This window comes from Aquarana catesbeiana, linkage group LG05, assembly GCF_042186555.1.
Source record: "Aquarana catesbeiana isolate 2022-GZ linkage group LG05, ASM4218655v1, whole genome shotgun sequence".
Classification (NCBI taxonomy): domain Eukaryota; kingdom Metazoa; phylum Chordata; class Amphibia; order Anura; family Ranidae; genus Aquarana; species Aquarana catesbeiana.
Genome location: NC_133328.1, coordinates 245,396,632 through 245,414,498, shown reverse-complemented (window position 1 = coordinate 245,414,498; position 17,867 = coordinate 245,396,632). Strand labels below are relative to the sequence as shown.

General features: G+C 45.1%; 2 protein-coding genes and 1 long non-coding RNA gene across 15 annotated transcripts in view; 1 reads left to right on the top strand and 2 right to left on the bottom strand.

Moving 5' to 3' along the window:
* BRD9 (bromodomain containing 9) overlaps positions 1 to 1,363 on the bottom strand; it is a 101,222-nt gene extending 99,859 nt beyond the window's left edge. For 6 of the 10 annotated variants that reach the window (XM_073630663.1, XM_073630664.1, XM_073630667.1 and 3 more), the window contains exon 1: positions 1,171 to 1,342. In XM_073630663.1, the coding sequence (XP_073486764.1) occupies positions 1,171 to 1,255 (85 nt within the window). In that variant the 5' untranslated portion in view covers positions 1,256 to 1,342. Of the gene's footprint in view, positions 1 to 1,170 lie in introns of all 10 variants that reach the window. The other 4 variants (XM_073630662.1, XM_073630661.1, XM_073630666.1 and 1 more) reach the window with 4 other exon arrangements.
* A 209-nt stretch (positions 1,364 to 1,572) lies between these two features.
* Positions 1,573 to 17,867, top strand: part of TRIP13 (thyroid hormone receptor interactor 13) — a 244,675-nt gene continuing 228,380 nt past the window's right edge. For 3 of the 4 annotated variants that reach the window (XM_073630674.1, XM_073630673.1, XM_073630671.1), the window contains exon 1: positions 1,573 to 1,660. The gene's annotated coding sequence lies outside the window, so the exon portion shown is untranslated. Of the gene's footprint in view, positions 1,702 to 17,867 lie in introns of all 4 variants that reach the window. The other variant, XM_073630672.1, reaches the window with a different exon arrangement.
* LOC141145867 (uncharacterized) lies at positions 8,761 to 17,213 on the bottom strand. The gene is made up of 3 exons (XR_012244683.1): positions 16,812 to 17,213; positions 11,905 to 11,999; positions 8,761 to 8,847 (listed from the first exon to the last, which is right to left on the bottom strand). It is a non-coding gene; the product is annotated as an uncharacterized lncRNA (long non-coding RNA).

The following is a 17,867-nucleotide window of genomic DNA, read 5'->3' as shown; positions in this document are numbered from 1 at the left end:
TTCCACTGCTCCTCCATCAAGAGAGGAGACACCCTAATGCCCTGTACACACACGATTGGACATTCCGACAGCAAAACCATGGATTTTTTTCCGACAGATGCTGGCTCAAACTTGTCTTGCATACACACGGTCACACAAATGTCGGAAATTCCAAACGTCAAGAATGCGGTGACGTACAATGAGCCAAGAAATATTAAGTTCAATAGCCAGTGCGGCTCTTCTGCTTGATTCTGAGCATGCGTGAAATTTTGTGCGTCGGAATTGTGTACACACGCTCGGAATTTCCGACAAGTATTGTTGTCGGAAAATTTGAGAACCAGCTCTCAAACATTTGTTGTCAGAAATTCAGACAGCAAATGTCCGATGGAGCATACACATGGTCGGATTTTCCGACAACAAGCTCACATCGAACATTTGTTGTCGGAAATTCCGACCATGTGTACGCGGCATGAGCCAGGAAATGTGCTACTGGCCAGATCACCAGGTGAAAATAAAAGGAGTAAAAGCCAAAAAAACAAAAGCAGCCACCACATTTAGGGCCAGTTCACAAAGGCCACACACTATACTGCAGCAGTTTACTGTGTGGACAGCTCTCAGTTTCGGCTGCAGTCATCAAACGGTAGGGGGCGGTGCACTGCACATCACACGGTCCCCCCCCCCTTTTTTTTTGTGGCAACTTTATTTGAAGTCTACAGAGTAACACTTCATTCAGACAGCAGCTTAATGCATTGCGCTTCTGTGCGGTTCCTTCATATGCACTGCGATGAAATGTAACGTGTCTGCATTTTGTCGCAGCTCGCTCCACCACACCTATGGGCTGTATTGCAGTGTAAACAGGATACATAGAAAACAATCGTTTTCTGGCCATCCTTACGGTGACCTGTGTGCATCCAGTGCGGTAAAACGCCGATCGCCGCCATATGTGTGAACGCAGCCTTATGGATTGGTAAGCTGCAATCCATTTTTATTGTGGTATTGTGTTCGATACCAAGCATAGTGGATTTGATACAAAGCATACACCAAGAAACAAATAAAAACCTACAAACATTGCCAGATAAGTTATTTCAGCAGAAAAGATTACAATTCAAGAGACTTTGGATTAGATGCAGCAGGATAATAGTAAGCACTTCAATGCCCCCATCCCCCCCATCTGCCCCGATCGATACACACACTGAGACTGCTCTCCGGAAGATCCGAGCTCACCGGCGTCGTAGGACCTCCATTCCGACCTATGCTTCTTGTGTTTCTTTCCCATAGTTGTGTACACAACCACTAACAAATGAAAACAACTAAACCCCGGAAGAAATGAATGAGGGACTCTTTACTTCCGGGGCAAAAAAACCCAAATCCCGAGCGGCATCGCGAGACTTGCTGACTGGCCTAAGGCTGGTTATCCCATTAAGCCCTTGTATACTGGTATTTGTGCAAATAGTTTACAGGGAACACTGGAAGCGTTCAAATGATGACAAAATAATGTTTTATTCTGACTCCTTTGTGGGGAAGTGTAAATAGATTGGTCTTCGAAAAAATGGCGAATGCCTTGGATTCTCCATACATAGTGGAGACACTTTTATCTCCTCTAGGGGGAGCTGCTCCTCTGTCACCTCCTCCCAGAAGCGGCTGCGCGGCACATTTGTTTCCTATTCAAAGCCTGGGAACGGTAAGACACTTAGCTGGAAGTTAAACCTCTCTTTGCTTCAGGTGAGGGTGTGTGTATTCACCGATAAGCCATAACTTTATGACCATTGACAGGTTAAAGATGAACTTCACTTTTAAAAATAAATGCGCATTTGTATTTTTTTTGGAGTCTAAAGCATTGCTAAATTGTTCTGCTGATTGCTGGCGTCTTGCAGGTCTCCTACAGATCTGTCAGTGTATCTGTATACCTGTACATCCCGTATGGGAAAGCAGATACACTGACAGGAAGAATCAATGCAGTACCATGACGCTTCACAGCAACAAGATATTTCATTGGGAACTACAAGAGTCAGCCACTAAGGATGTTGGGGCTTGTAGTTCATTCACACACAGAGCTGTGTGACTAAATTACGTGGCTGTGTGAGCAGAGCTGATTTTAAAAAGTGACAGCTAGTACGGGGAACTTCTCCATGTACTGCTGTCACAGGGAAGGAGGGGGATCGGGCCAGCAGCTGCAACATTGGGAACATGGTCCATGTTCCACCCTAAAAATGTATGGAACATGTTCACAAAGGTGAACTTTTATCCTTCAGGCTGGGTTCACACTGATGCGGTGCGAGGAACACCGCAATTCCTGTGTGGGTTCCCGCACTGCATCAGAATCGCAGGCAGTTCACACTTCACTCTGTTCAAACTGCTGCAGGTGTCAATATAAAGTTATAGACATCCCCAAATCGGTTTCGCAGAATGCAGTGGGAACTATGGAATCAGATCGCATGAGCCTTTACACCCAAGCGATCCAATTCAAGCGTGGACAAAAAAAAAAAAAGTCCTGCACCATTTTGGTGTGAATACGATGCAATTTCAGCCATACAAACTGTATGGCTGAAAATCACACCGCACAGACATCGCATGTGCTGTGCACAGGAATGTGGTGCAAATCACTTGCGATGCCTACAATTGCATCAGTGTGAACTCAGCCTTAAAGTGTTAGTAAACCCAGGACCCTGAATTCACTATATCTGGTCTCCCACAGTACACAGAACATGGAAATGCAATTATTTTAGTAAATATAAACTGCTAAATACCTTTTTCCCTTAACGTCTTTCAGGACAGCACCTTGAGAGCGTGGCTCCACCCACTTGACAGGAAACACACCTCCACCAAACTTTAAAAGGAGGCTCCTTCCCAATTATCATCAGTTTATGTGTTTCCTCTGGCGGGAACACATGTGGGAGTTTCGAGCTCTCGAGGTTCTGTCCTGAGAGAACAGGCTCCCTACTCCACTATTTTTTTTTTACCTACCTCAGGAGAGCCGATTCCTCCCATTTTCCACAGGCTTACGGGGGCCGGGTGGATGGGCTCCTTCTCCCTCGTCAGTGCTCGGGGAGAGCCAGAACTGCTCCGGGTATTGCTGCTCCCAGGCAGGGGCGTCAGGCATATCAGGCATTTTTGTTTGTTTTTTTTCTTGCCTGCACATGTTTTTTCCTTGACGCCGCCGCCATCTTGGAAAGGGCAGCCAGAGGACTGCATCCGCCGGATGTGAGGTATCTGGAAGTGGGGCGGCATCCATGGAGCAGGCGCCAGGCGTCATTTCCGCCGGAAGCGCAGGGGGAGGAGGGAGGAATAGGTCTGGTGCCTGTTTATTTCCGGTTCCGGTCTGGCGCACAGGTGCTATTGGAGTCCGGAACCGGTGTTTTCGCCACAGGCATCACGCTGCTGCCTCAGCATGGATTCAGGAACCGCAGCGAGTGGAACAGGCAAGGCACCAGCAAGGCCCAGGTAAGGAGCAGACTGTAGTTTCTGCTCAGCTTTACTGTGGGGTCTCTCTCTAGCCCTCTTCTCTCTAAATGTTAGTGAAGTTTGAGGGTATTTTTTTCCCCCTGGTGGCGGAGGGGCCTGTCAGGGCACATGAGTCTGATAACTTTTCTCACTGTGCACCTGTGGTGAGCAACCTTGAGTAATCAAGCTGACTCTAAAAAGATGGTTTGTCTTTTTTCTCTCTCTTTCCCTTATCATGGCAGGCCAAGAGCTCTGACCCTGGGATTAGAAAGAAATGTCCTTCATGCAAAATTAAGTTAAATGAAGGCTGGAAAAAGGCTTTATGTCAAGCATGTATTGACTCCTTGGGAGGGAAGAAACCACTTCCGCATGCAGGGATCTAATCGCATCCGCTAAAAAGGAATTGGATGCTACCATTCAATCCTTCAGATCCTCACTCCCCTATCCATCTGCAAGTCAGCCCACTACCTCACAGTCCTCTCAAGGCTCACTGTTAATCCCGGCAGTGGAGGCAGAGATGGGTCCTCTGAACCAGGAAGGGCTTTCCCCATCCCATTCTAATGAATCAAATGAGGATGGTGATGAGCTGGAAAATATGTCTTCCAAGTATAAATTGTCTTTGGATCAGGTGGATGGCCTTTTAAAGGCTATTTATGCTACTCTAGGCCTTGAAGAAGAGCATAAGGAAATGTCTTTACATGACAAGATGTATGCAGGGCTTAGCGAGTCTAAGTCCCGTACCTTTCCAGTCCATGCAGTGATTTCTGAAACAGTCAGAAAAGTATGGGCTGACCCTGATAGGAAACCATTTTTCTCTAGGGCTCATAAGAGAAGGTTCCCTTTTGATGAAGACCCAGCGGCTCTTTGGAATAAGGTTCCAAAACTTGATGCAGCCTTTTCTCAAGTGTCAAGATCTACTGATCTAGCATTTGAGGACATGGGGATCTTAAAAGACCCCATGGATAAAAAAATGGATCAACAGCTCAAGCGGACTTGGCAATCCATTATGGGCAACCTTAAGCCAGCAATGGCAACTACTTGCATCTCCAGGAACTTGGAGTATTGGGTAAATCAGCTTAAAGCTCATATAATAGCAGATTCCCCTAAGCAAAAAATCCTTGACTCCTTTTCTACCCTGTCAGCAGCCGTAGCCTATGTCTCTGATGCCTCAGCAGAGTCTATCAGGATGACAGCTAAGGCGGCAGCCCTTGCTAATTCTGTTAGACGGGCTTTATGGCTAAAGACTTGGCAAGGGGACACAGCATCTAAAAACAAATTATGCGGGGTCCCTTTTCTAGGAGACTTATTGTTCGGCCCTGATTTGGATTCAGTTCTGGACAGGACTGCAGATAAAAAGAAATCTTTTCCTGTCAAAAAGAAGAAACAACCAGTCAGACGGTTTTTTTGTCCTCAAAGGGCTCAGGAATAAAACAAGCCTCAAGAGAAAAAGAAAAACTGGTCAGGGCAGAGGGGAAAAGGCAAAGGAAATGTCCTTTTCCATCCTCCTGCGTCAACCAGCAAGACGCAATGACAGTCGGTTACAGGTAGGGGGAAGACTAAAAGGCTTTCTCCCCTATTGGGCAAGCATAACAGAGAACCAGTACATTCTGAATATGCTAGCCCAGGGTTACAATATAGAGTTTTCAGATCTCCCCTCAGAAAGGTACTTGATGACAAATCTTCCAAGAGATGTAACAAAATCCCTGGCAATGAAGAGCCTATTAAAGGATCTGATAGATCAGGGGGTTATGACTTACGTCCCACAGGGGGAGCTTTATCAGGGATTTTATTCCCGTATATTCCTGATAAAGAAACCATCCGGAAATTTTCGTTTAATCCTAAACCTGAAACCGCTGAACAGATCAGTCCAATACAAAAGGTTTCGTATGGACTCCATCTTCACGGTCAAAAATCTATTGACAAGGGAATGCTTTATGGCATCAATAGACCTTCGAGATGCCTATCTGCATATCCTTATAGCCCTGCAGTCCCAAAGATTCCTAAGATTGGCGATAAATTTGGGAAAAGAGGTTCTGCACTTGCAATTCAGGGCTCTCCCCTTTGGCCTGTCTTCTGCCCCACGAATATTTACAAAAATAATGGCAGAAGCGCTTGCACCTCTTCGCATGCAGGGGATTGCGGAATTCCGTACTTGGACGACCTACTCCTTTTTGCCCCCTCCAGGGAAAGACTGCTAGACGACCTTGGAAAAACCCAAGGTCATCTAGAAACCCTGGGTTGGATCATAAATATGCAGAAGTCAAATTTCAATCCAGCCCAGAAAATACTATTCCTGGGGTATCAGATCTGTTCAAGGGAACAGAAGATTTTTCTCCCAGAAGAAAAGAAGGGGAAGGTCCAGAAGGTGGTAGCGTCCTTACAGGCAAGCCAGGAATTATCAGTCCGACAAGTGATGTCATCCCTAGGAACCCTAACCGCAACCATACCAGCCATTCAATGGGCAAGGTTACATTTCAGGCCTCTCCAGAGCTTTCTCCTGAGAATATGGAATCACAGGTCAGAATCTCTGGAAGCAAAGGTAAAGATACCCACCAAGGTCAAGAGATCACTTTGGTGGTGGAGAAGACAGGAGAATCTGTCAGAAGGCCTGCTCTGGTCATTTCCAATAGAAAAGGTGGTAACGACAGATGCCAGTGTACGGGGTTGGGGAGCTCACATAGACCGACTTCACGCAAGGAATGTGGTCTCGGACAGAAGCAAAGAGGTCCTCAAATTGGATTGAGCTAAAGGCAGTCGCCTTAGCTTTAGATGCCTTCTCTCCTATCCTTCAAGGTTCTCATGTCCGGGTCCTCTCAGACAACGCCACTACCATAGCCTACCTAAACAAACAGGGGGGTACAAGAAGCAAAGCACTTCAGTTGCTAGCTTCAAAGATCCTGGTTTGGGCAGAAAAGCATGTTCGGTCCTTATCAGCAGTCCACCTCAAAGGCACCTTAAATGTAGTGGCAGATTATCTAAGCAGAAGGCGGATTCAGGAGTCAGAATGGAGCCTGAATCCGGAAATCTTTGCATTGATTACCAGGGCCTGGGGTCAACCACAAATAGACCTATTTGCGTCAGAGGAAAATGCACAACTCCCAGTATTTTTCTCTATTCACAGAAACGACAAGGCCCAGGGGATAGACGCGTTAATCCAGCCCTGGAACTTCCATCTGGGTTACGCATTTCCTCCTTTCCAACTTATCCCGTTGGTGTTAAGAAAGATACAGAGGGAGAAGGTGGCAGTAATCCTAATTACTCCATTTTGGCCAAAGAGGGCATGGTTTTCCACCATTCTACAGATGGCAGTCAAACCATTTTGGCGGCTGCCTCTCCGGCAAGACCTGCTCCTACAGGGTCCAATACAGCATCCGGGAGTGGCCAGTCTAAGCCTCACGGCCTGGTTTCTGAGGAGCAGTTGTTAAGAAACAAGGGTCTGTCACAACCCTTGGTAACTACCTTACTTTCCAGTAGGAAAATAGTGACCAGAAAAATCTATGCTAAATATTGGAAGGTCTTCAACTCTTTTTGTCGTTCGACTAAGAGAAAAGTAAGAAATTTAGTGTCAATTTTGGAATTTCTTCAAGAGGGGGCAGACAAGGGATTGTCAGTCAGCACCCTTAAAGTGCAGGTAGCTGCTTTGGGAGTATTTCTAGAAAGACCAATATCTTCTGAGCCCTTGGTTATAAGATTTTTCAAGGCGCTTACCAGATCTAGACCAGCTCCGGCTAAGCACTTTCCCAATTGGGATCTGTCAGTGGTCCTGCAAGCCCTCACAAAGGAACCTTTTGAACCACTACAAGAAATCTCTCTAAGGAATCTTACTCTTAAGACTTTGTTCTTAGTGGCAATAACGTCAGCAAGGAGAATTGGTGAGCTGCACGCCCTATCTGTTAAGAGACCCTTTTTAACTATCTACACAGATCGGATTATACTTAAAACCGATCCGGGTTTTTTGCCAAAGGTGGTGTCAGCACACAATAGGTCGCAGGAGATCATCCTGCCAACCTTTTGCTCTAACCCTTCGGGGGGAAAAAGAAGGCAAATTCCATAATTTGGATGGAAGAAGGACTTTATTACATTATCTGGAGGTAACAAGTAACTTTCGATCCTCGGACTCTCTATTTATTCTTTTTTCTGGTAAAAAGAAGGGCCAGCAAGCTTCTAAGGGGGCTATAGCTAGATGGCTTAAATCAGCTATTCTAGCAGCCTACTCTCAATCGGGGCTATCTCCCCCGCTGGGAATTAAAGCACATTCTACTAGGGCTCAGGCCACTACATGGGCAGAAATGGCTGGTGCCACCCCAGATCAGATTTGTAGGGCGGCTACGTGGTCAAGTTACCTTACGTTTGTCCGTCATTACAGGACGGATCTTCTGTCAGCAAGTGAACAAGCTTTTGGCAGAAAGGTCTTGCAGGCTGTGGTCCCTCCCTAAGTGGGTAAGTCTCTATTATCCTCTCAAGGTGCTGTCCTGAAAGACGTTAAGGGAAAAATCAAGTTAGACTTACCGGTAACTTGTTTTCCAGGAGTCTTTCAGGACAGCAGCAAACCGTCCTTATTGTATTAAATTACTATGCTGTGACTAACCATATTCTGATTATGTGTTCCAGCTTGGGCTGGAGGTTCTCTACTACTACTACTACTGATGATAAGTGGGAAGGAGCCTCCTTTTAAAGTTTGGTGGAGGTGTGTTTCCTGTCAAGTGGGTGGAGCCACGCTCTCAAGGTGCTGTCCTGAAAGACTCCTGGAAAACAAGTTACCGGTAAGTCTAACTTGATTTTTCTCATCAGCCGTATATAGCAGTCTTGTGACTTCTATCAGTGTCTAGTTAAAGCGTGTAGGAGGAGTTTTCATTCTCCCCTGATTGTCCTGTGAGGCTGCAGGATCCCCGACCCTCTATCTGGACAGTGCTGATTGGTCCTGTGAGGATTACATGCACTCTCCCAGAAAAAAAAAACTCTCTCGCAATGCACTCCAAAGTGAGCATGTGCAGAGTGCCTCCAAGGCTTTGTTCTATCTGGAGATGGATTGGGGACAGTAGAAACAGGGAAGGATCAGAGAAGACAGGATCAAACAGCCTTTTTACTTAATGCAGAGGATTAACCCTTTAGGTTCCACAGTGAGTATAACAATCATGCTTTACTGCATATACAGACTTGATGGACTTGTGTCTTTTTTTCAACCTCACCTCCTATGTAACTATTTTACTGTTTTGGGTTTAGTAACACTTTAACCACTTCAGCCCCGGAAGGATTTGTCCCCTTCCTGACCAGAGCACTTTTTACAATTTGGCACTGCGTCGCTTTAACTGCTAATTGCGCGGTCATGCAATACTGTACCCAAATGAAATTTGCGTCCTTTTCTTCCCACAAATAGAGCTTTCTTTTGATGGTATTTGATCACCTCTGCCGTTTTTATTTTTTGTGCTATAAACGAAAAAAGACATTTTGAAAAAAAATGATATTTTCTACTTTTTGTTATAAAAAAATCCAATAAACTCAATTTTAGTCATACATTTAGGCCAAAATGTATTCAGCCACATGTCTTTGGTAAAAAAAATGTCAATAAGCATATATTTATTGGTTTGCGCAAAAGTTATAGCGTCTACAAACTAGGGTACATTTTCTGGAATTTACACAGCTTTTAGTTTATGACTGCCTATCTCGTTTCTTGAGGTGCTAAAATGGCAGGGCAGTACAAACCCCCCCCCCCCAAATGACCCCATTTTGGAAAGTAGACACCCCAAAGAAATTGCTGAGAGGCTTGCTGAGCCCATCGAATATTCATTTTTTTTGTCCCAAGTGATTGAATAATGACAAAAAAAAAAAAAAAAAATTTACAAAGAGTCGTCACTAAATGATATATTGCTCACACAGGCCATGGGCATATGTGGAATTGCACCCCAAAATACATTTAGCTGCTTCTCCTGAGTATGGGGATACCACATGTGTGGGACTTTTTGGGAGCCTAGCCGCGTACGGGGCCCCGAAAACCAAGCATCGCCTTCAGGATTCCTAAGGGCGTACATTTTTTATTTCACTCCTCACTACCTATCACAGTTTTGAAGGCCATAAAATGCCAAGATGGCACAAACCCCCCCAAATGACCCCATTTTGGAAAGTAGACACCCCAAGTTATTTGCTGAGAGGCTTGTTGAGTCCATGGAATATTTTATATTTTGCCACAAGTTGCAGGAATATGACAAACTTTTTTTTTTTTTTTTTTTTTTTTTTGCATAAAGTTGTCACTAAATGATATATTGCTCAAACATGCCATGGGCATATGTGGGATTACACCCCAAAATACATTCTGCTGCTTCTCCTGAGTATGGGGATACCACATGCGTGGGACTTTTTGGGAGCCTAGCTTCATACGGGGCCCCGAAAACCAATCACCGCCTTCAGGATTTCTAAGGGCGTAAATTTTTGATTCACTCCTCACTACCTATCACAGTTTTGAAGGCCATAAAATGCCAAGATAGCACAACCCCCCCCCCCCCCAAATGACCCCATTTTGGAAAGTGGACACCCCAAGCTATTTGCTGAGAGGCATGGTGAGTATTATGCAGCTCTCATTTGTTTTTGAAAATGAAGAAAGACAAGAAAAAAATTTTTTTTTTCAATTTTCAAAACTTTGGGAAAAAAAGTGAGGTCTGCAAAATACTCACTATACCTCTCAGCAAATAGCTTGGGATGTCTACTTTCCAAAATAGGGTAATTTTGGGGGGTTTTGTGCCACCTGGGCATTCCATGGCCTCCGAAACTGTGATAGGCAGTGAAGAGTGAAATCAAAAATCTACGCCCTTAGAAAGCCTGAAGGCAGTGCTTGGTTTTCGGGGTCCCGTACGCGGCTAGGCTCCCAAAAAGTCTCACACATGTGGTATCCCCTTACTCAGGAGAAGCATCAGAATGTATTTTGGGGTGTAATTTCACATATTCTCATGGCATGTTTGAGCAATATATCATTTAGTGACAACTTTGTGCAAAAAAAAAAAAATTTGTCTTTTTCCAGCAACTTGTGTCACAATATAAAATATACCGTGGACTCGACATGCCTCTCAGCAAATAGCTTGGGGTGTCTACTTTCCAAAATAGGGTCATTTGGGGGGGTTTGAACTGTCCTGGCATTTTATGCACAACATTTAGAAGCTTATGTCACACATCACCCACTCTTCTAACCTCTTGAAGACAAAGCCCTTTCTGACACTTTTTGTTTACATGAAAAAATAATTTTTTTTTTTTTTTTGCAAGAAAATTACTTTGAACCCCCAAACATTATTTTTTTTAAAGCAAATGCCCTACAGTTTAAAATGGTGGGTGTTTCATTTTTTTTTTCACACAGTATTTGTGCAGCGATTTTTCAAACGCATTTTTTTGGGAAAAAAACACACTTTTTAAAATGTTAATGCACTAAAACACACTATTTCCCAAATGTTTGATGAAATAAAAAAGATGATCTTAGGCCGAGTACATGGATACCAAACATGACATGCTTTAAAATTGCGCACAAACGTGCAGTGGCGACAAATGAAATAAATTTTTAAAAGCCTTTACAGGTCACCACTTTAGATTTACAGAGGAGGTCTACTGCTAAAATTACTGCCCTCGATCTGACCTTCGCGGTGATACCTCACATGCATGGTGCAATTGCTGTTTACATTTGACGCCAGACCGACGCTTGCGTTCGCCTTTGCGTGAGAGCAGGGGGGGACAGGGGTGCTTTTTTTTTTTTTTCTTTTTTTTTTTTTTTTTTTTTTTTCTTTATTATTTTTTTTTTTTTTTTTTTTATCTTATTTTTAAACTGTTCCATTTATTTATTTATTTTTTAAAATCATTTTTATTGTTATCTCAGGGAATGTAAATATCCCCTATTATAGCAATAGGTAGTGACAGGTACTAATTAGCCTGTGGGCTGAACGAAAAAAAGATATTGATCGTTGGATATGCCCACCATTAGAATACCTCCCTTCATCCACCCACTTCTAATGATGGGCATGCATGCACCGTTTATATATGCCGAAGCATGGGGGCATCCTCCCGCAAAAGGTAGGAGCAAATCGCTCCTCCACCTACTGCTGCCCCCACGCTTCGGCATATATGCTGAAGTATGTAACTGTGGTGGTGAAATCCCCTCCGACAGCGCTGGAGTCACGGCTTTATGTATCGTGGGAGCAAACGCTGTTGCTGTCAAGATAAATAAATCCGCGCTGCAACTGAATGGCGTACCTGCTAAGCAAATGATGGTTAACAATAAAACAAAGTAACATTACAGTATAACATTAAGACTTACCATACCTGCAAAGCAAATACAAAAAAAAATAGTAAAAAATAAAACATTTAAACGCAACCTGTGCCTAAAATATATATGTGCCGAAGCATGGGGCATCCTCCCGCAAAAGGCAGGAGCAAATCGCTCCTCCACCAACTGCTGCCCCCACGCTTCGGCATATATGCTGAAGTATGTAACTGTGGTGGTGAAATCACCTCCGACAGCGATGGAGTCACGGCTTTATGTATCGTGGGAGCAAACGCTGTTGCTGTCAAGATGAATTAATCCGCTCTGCAGCTGAATAGCGTACCTGAAAACAAAAAATGATTACCAAACATGATAAAAACATAACAACAATAAAACATTGCAGAATAGAATACAGTAAAAAAGAGCAGAACGATAGAGAGAGAGAAAACAATAAAACGACAACTATTTTTGTATTTTATATTTTTTTTGTTACGCTTTTTTTGTAACTTTAACTTTTGTAACTGGTACCAGGTTTGGGTCTTTCAAAATGCGATGGCATCTTGGGAGACCCTGTGAAAGTGTGTCCTAGTCTGTGCAGTGATGTACCCTACGCTAATGCTCAACTAGTGTATGGTAGCGTTCAAAACATTCACCAATGCAAAGACCAGGATTGACAGGACAGAAGGGACAATAATACTGGGTGTCACACCTAAATCCGCGCTTGCTGCAGACACGACATCTTTTTTGGGGGGCTCGTTGGGTAGGGGTACTCGGGAGGACATAAAGAAAATGCCTCTCATGCAGCCGGCTTACTGCATCTGGTTGGGAAAGGTGAGGTGGAGCACCGTCTGGAAACAGAAGGGCTCTGACGATCTCTTCCTGGAATTTAAGGAAGCATCCAGTCCGTCCTGAAGCTCTGTATAGCACATAAGCGTTCAGCAAAGACAATTGAAATAAATAAACAGACGCTTTTTTGTACCAGCGTCTGGCCTTACGGGCAACTAGGTACGGCGCCAACAACTGGTCGTTGAGGTCCACCCCTCCCATATTTTGGTTATATTCGTGGACACAGAGGGGTTTCCTCACAACACCAGTCGCCGTAGTAATTTGGACCGTCATGTCTGCATGAAGGGAGGTAAGAACGAAAACATTCTTATTGTCCCTCCACTTCGTAGCGAGCAAATTATTACACTGCAAGCAGGCTCTCTCCCCCAGCCTAAGATGGGAATCTACAAGCCGCTGGGGAAATTCCCGGCGATTAGGTCGCACGGTGCCACATGCTCCAATCTGATGATAAAAAAGGTGACTAAAAAGCGGCACGCTTGTGTAATAATTGTCCACGTACAAGTGGTACCCCTTTCCGAATAAGGGTGACACCAAGTCCCACACTATCTTGCCAGCACTTCCTATGTAGTCAGGGCAGTTTGTCGGCTCTACGTGACTATCTTTGCCCTCGTAAATCATAAAACTACATGTATAGCCTGTGGCCCTGTCACAGAGCTTATACATCTTGATCTGGCACGCTTGCTGGGAAGGTACTGTTTGAATGACAAGCGGACAGAAAATTTAATCAGGGACTCATCGACGCAGACAACTTGATGGGGAGTAAACAAGTCTGCAAAACGTTGGTTGAAGTGGTTTACGAGGGGCCGAATTTTGTAGAGCTGATCATATTCAGGGTCTCCACGAGGACGACAGAGTTCATTGTTGTTGAAGTGCATGAACTGCAAAATCTGCTCATATCGTGCCCTGGTCATGGAGGCAGAGAACAAGGGCATATGGTGAATTGGGTCAGTGGACCAATATGACCGCAACTCACTCTTTTTAGTTATGCCCATGTTGAGGGAAGGGCCCAGAAAGAGCTTAAATTCAGAGACTGTAATTGGTCTCCAATCTCTGGCAAGGGAGGACTGGGGAATAGTGGCGATGTGTTGACCAGCGTATAAATTGCTTTGGTCCACGATAGACTATAGAGACCTTCGGTGAAAAACAGTGAATAAAAATTTTCAGGTTTCCACCTGAATTCCGGGTTGGCCAGTGAATGGGGGAAGTACGGGTGCTGCAGAAGTAGTGGGTTCCCAATTCGGATTGGCTAATGCAGCAGGAAGGTCACTATGGGCACGATGGGCCTGTGTTCGTCTTCTTGGTGGCAGCGGGACACTACTTGTGCTTGCCACCTCGCCAGCTTGAACTGCACTTATGGGACTCGCCACGTCACCATGTGATACTGTAGTGCTGGATGTACGACCAGGGTGTACCCGGTCGCTGGTGCTTGCCAGTTCACTAGAAGGAATAGTGGCGCTAGTACTTCTCTGCTCCATACGAGGGACCTGCGGTTCTTGCACTTCAAGGACAGAAGAAGAAGATTGGGGTCTGGTACGCCTGACTTTGGCAGGGACCACAACTCCATCGTCAGAGCTATCTGTCATGGAGCCGCTGTCATCTACAGGATCGTATTCTGAGCCTGAATCTGACAGATGAGCGACTTCCTCTTCACTATCTGTCATGCTCAGAAACGTGTAGGCCTCTTCACTGGTGTACCTTCGATTTGCCATTTTGGGCTCTAAATTTAGGGGTACACTAGTGAGACTCACAGGCAAAAAAGCTCCTGTCAGCGACTCTATCAAAACGCTACCAAAAAAACGTTAGCGATCGCAGGGATCAGGCCTGACTCTGCGTACGCTGCAGTTATGTGTGCTTAGTGTTTTGTAAGTGTCAGTGATCGATCGATACTGCACTTTGGTGGGCTGGGCAGGGCTGGGCCGAGGGGCAAAACTCATGTGCTAGCAGGTATCTGGGCTGATCCCGCTAACACTGTTTTTGGGAACCCTAAACTGCCGGGGGCGCTAGTATAGATCTGATCGGATCAGATATCGATCCGTTCAGATACTATAGCACTAAGGGAGGTGTATGCTGCGTGCGTGGGTGTTAGCGGTACTGGCGCTAACCTGACGCTGGCTGGGGCGACACAGACCTTATCTGACCCTAAAAACGTAACTTATATCACCGCCGGGCAATTAGGGGGTTAAACATTTATTAGGTAATAAACGACGGGTGCCCTAAAACTATAATAAACAAACTAACCAGCGTCACCCGTAACAGTTATACGGTGATCACTCGTGAAGGGGTTAACTATCGGGCAATCAGGGGGTTAAAACCTTTAGTAGGTAGTATATGGGGGTCCCTGTCACTATAAAACGCTGACGGTGAACCTATATACTTACCTCCCTAACTAGAGTCACCTGTGTCACTAATACAGCGATCAGAAAAAGGATCGCTTAGTGACACTGGTGACGGGGGGTGATCAAGGGGATAACCTTTAGGGGGGGTTAGGGGGTACCCTAGACCTAAAGGGGGCTAACCCTAACTGCCCTATCACTTATAACTGTTACAAACTGACACCAATGCAAAAAAAAAAAAAAAAACTGCTATTGGTGTCACTGTGACAGGGGTTACAGGGGGGTGATCGCGGGGTGATGGGGGGAAAAAAGTGTGCCTAGTGTGTTCTACTGAAAGTGTAGTGTTGGTGCAACTCACATTGATGTCTTCTCTCCTCAGCGCCGGAACGAAAAGACTGGCTCGAGGAGAGATGACATCACTTCCTCTGCCGCTGTTTACATTACAGCAGCAGAGGAAGAATTTCATTCGTGGGGAGCGATCGTGAGGGGGTGGCCACGAATGAGTGGCCTCCCCCTCAGCCTGCATAGCTTCCCCACTGATGCCGACCGCCTCGGGCACCGGGGGGGCGCCATGCGCCCCCAGCCTGTGGGAGGCAGATCACGTACCAGGTACGTGATTTTGCCTGCCCGTGCCATTCTGCCGCAGTATATCTGCGTTAGGCGGTCGGCATCTGGTTAAAACAGTATTAAACCCAAAAGCCAACATTTATTATATTGCAGCTTGCCAATTCTTAGATATGTGATGGCTGCATTCATTTTCTTTTTTAGGCTTTCTTTCCTTTATTTTCATATGGTGATCCGGCCAGTAAGTCTGTTTTTCAAAAGCGTAAGCTCCCCTCCAAATGTACAAGTTTACAGGAATGCGACAAACCATTTACCATTAGCAGGGGTGCTTACAATCATCAGCATTTATTTATTTGTGTAAAACCTTTATTCCAAAAGGAAAAACTACTGTAACTGCTTATAAAGCATTAGCTGGAATTTTGGCTTCAATTTGTTAGTGTATTTAAACCTGTTATTGCATCTAACACCCCAAAGGTGCCCCCTGTGCTCCTTCATCCAAAGTGGGGGCACTCTAGTACAGGAGGTGTATTACTGGCCAGATTACCAGGTGGAAACAGAGAGGAAAAAAGAAAACAAATGCAGTCACCATATCTCATAATTGGTGAGCTGCAATTTATGACATTTTTGGTTCTGGGTTAAATACCGCTTAAAGCGGGGGTTCACCCACACCGCCAAAAAAAAAAAAAAAAATTAAAAGCCAGCAGCTACAAATACTGCAGCTGCTGACTTTTAATACATGGCCACTTACCTGTCCCAGGGTCCAGCGATGTCGGCAGGGGACGCCGATAACCCGCTCGGTTCTCGACAGCTGCCGCCGCCATCCTAGGTGAGGGAATCAGGAAGTGAAGCATTGCGGCTTCACTTCCCGGTTCCCTACTGCGCATGCGCGAGTCGCGCTGCGCGTCCCAAGTGGTCCCCGCTCTCTCCTGGGAGCTGTGTGTTCCCAGGAGACAGAGCGGTGGGGACGGGAAGAGGCGTAGACTCCCATGGGAGTCTATGCCGGAAGTGGGTGCAAATACCTGTCTTAGACAGGTATCTGCACCCCCTCCCCCCTGAAAGGTGCCAAATGTGACACCGGAGGGGGGGGAGGGTTCCGAAAAGCGGAAGTTCCATTTTTGTGTGGAACTCCGCTTTAACGTGAATAACACTAATTAACTTGTTACAATGACATCTGAGAGTCAGGATATATTAAGCAGCAAGTAAACATCTTGTCCCTGATGTTGATGTGTTGAAACCAGTTTGTTGTGTATAGGGCTACATGTCCACAGACAGCACCCATGCTGACCTGAGCCAAAAGGGCCTACAGTGGGAAAATGCATTTCTGAATTGGAGCAATGGAATAAGGGGGCCTGGTCTGATGAATCAAGTTTTCTTTTACATCATGTGGATGCCAAGGTGTATGCGTCACTTACCTGGGGAAGATATGGCACCAGGATCAAGTATGGGAAGAAGGCATGCTAGTGGAGGTAGAAGCTTTGGGCAATGTTCTGCTGGAAATCCTTGGTACTGCCATTCATGTGCATGTTACATTGACACGTACCACCTACATAAACATTGTTGCTGACCAAGTACACCCCTTCATTGTAACGGTATACCCTGAAGGCAGAAGGATATTGCACCCTGCCAAACTGCAAGAATGGTTTGAGGAACGCAGTAAAGAATGCAAGGCGTTACCTTGCCTCCTAATTCTCCAGATCTCAATTCAATCGAGCATCTGTGGGATGTGCTAGAAAAACAAGTCCAATCCATGGATGCCTCACATTGCAGCTTACAGGACTTTGTCCACAGCGCAGCTCCTGAACCCTGCCCTCTGTACACATCACACCCCTCAGCTCTGAGCTAATTATTACCTAAAATAAAAATCAGAGGCTGAGGCGATTTAAATATGATATGATAAAGAGTAGATACATAGTCTTAGATATACAACCGGCCCCTTGAGGACATATTTCTAATGTGTCCGATGAATTTGAGTTTGACACCCCTTTGTTAGAGGGTAATCGGTCTCCTTAGTGCCAACCAGTGCTGCTATTTGGTGCCCATCAGTGCCACCTATCATTGCCCATCAGTGTCACTTATCAGTGCCACCTCATCAGTGAAGGAGAAATTTTATAACTAAATATGAAAAACATTTTGGGTTATTTTGAGAATTTTTGATCTCTTGATCTCCCTTTTTTTTTTTTTTTTTTTTTTTTTTTTGCTTGTCTAGCAAAAAATAAAAAAAACAGCGGTAAGTAAATACCACCAAAAAAAACTCTATTTGTGTGGAAAAAAAATGCAAAATTTTTTTATATGGCTATAGTGTTGCATGACCACGCAAATGTCATTCAAAGTGTGAGAGAGCTGAAAATTGGCCTGGGCATGAAGGGGCTATAAGTGCCCAGTGAGCAAGTGGGTAAGAATGTATTGTACATGGTGGAAACTTCAGTGTAACTGCGGCTGGAAGCAGCTTATATGGCAGGCTGTGGTGG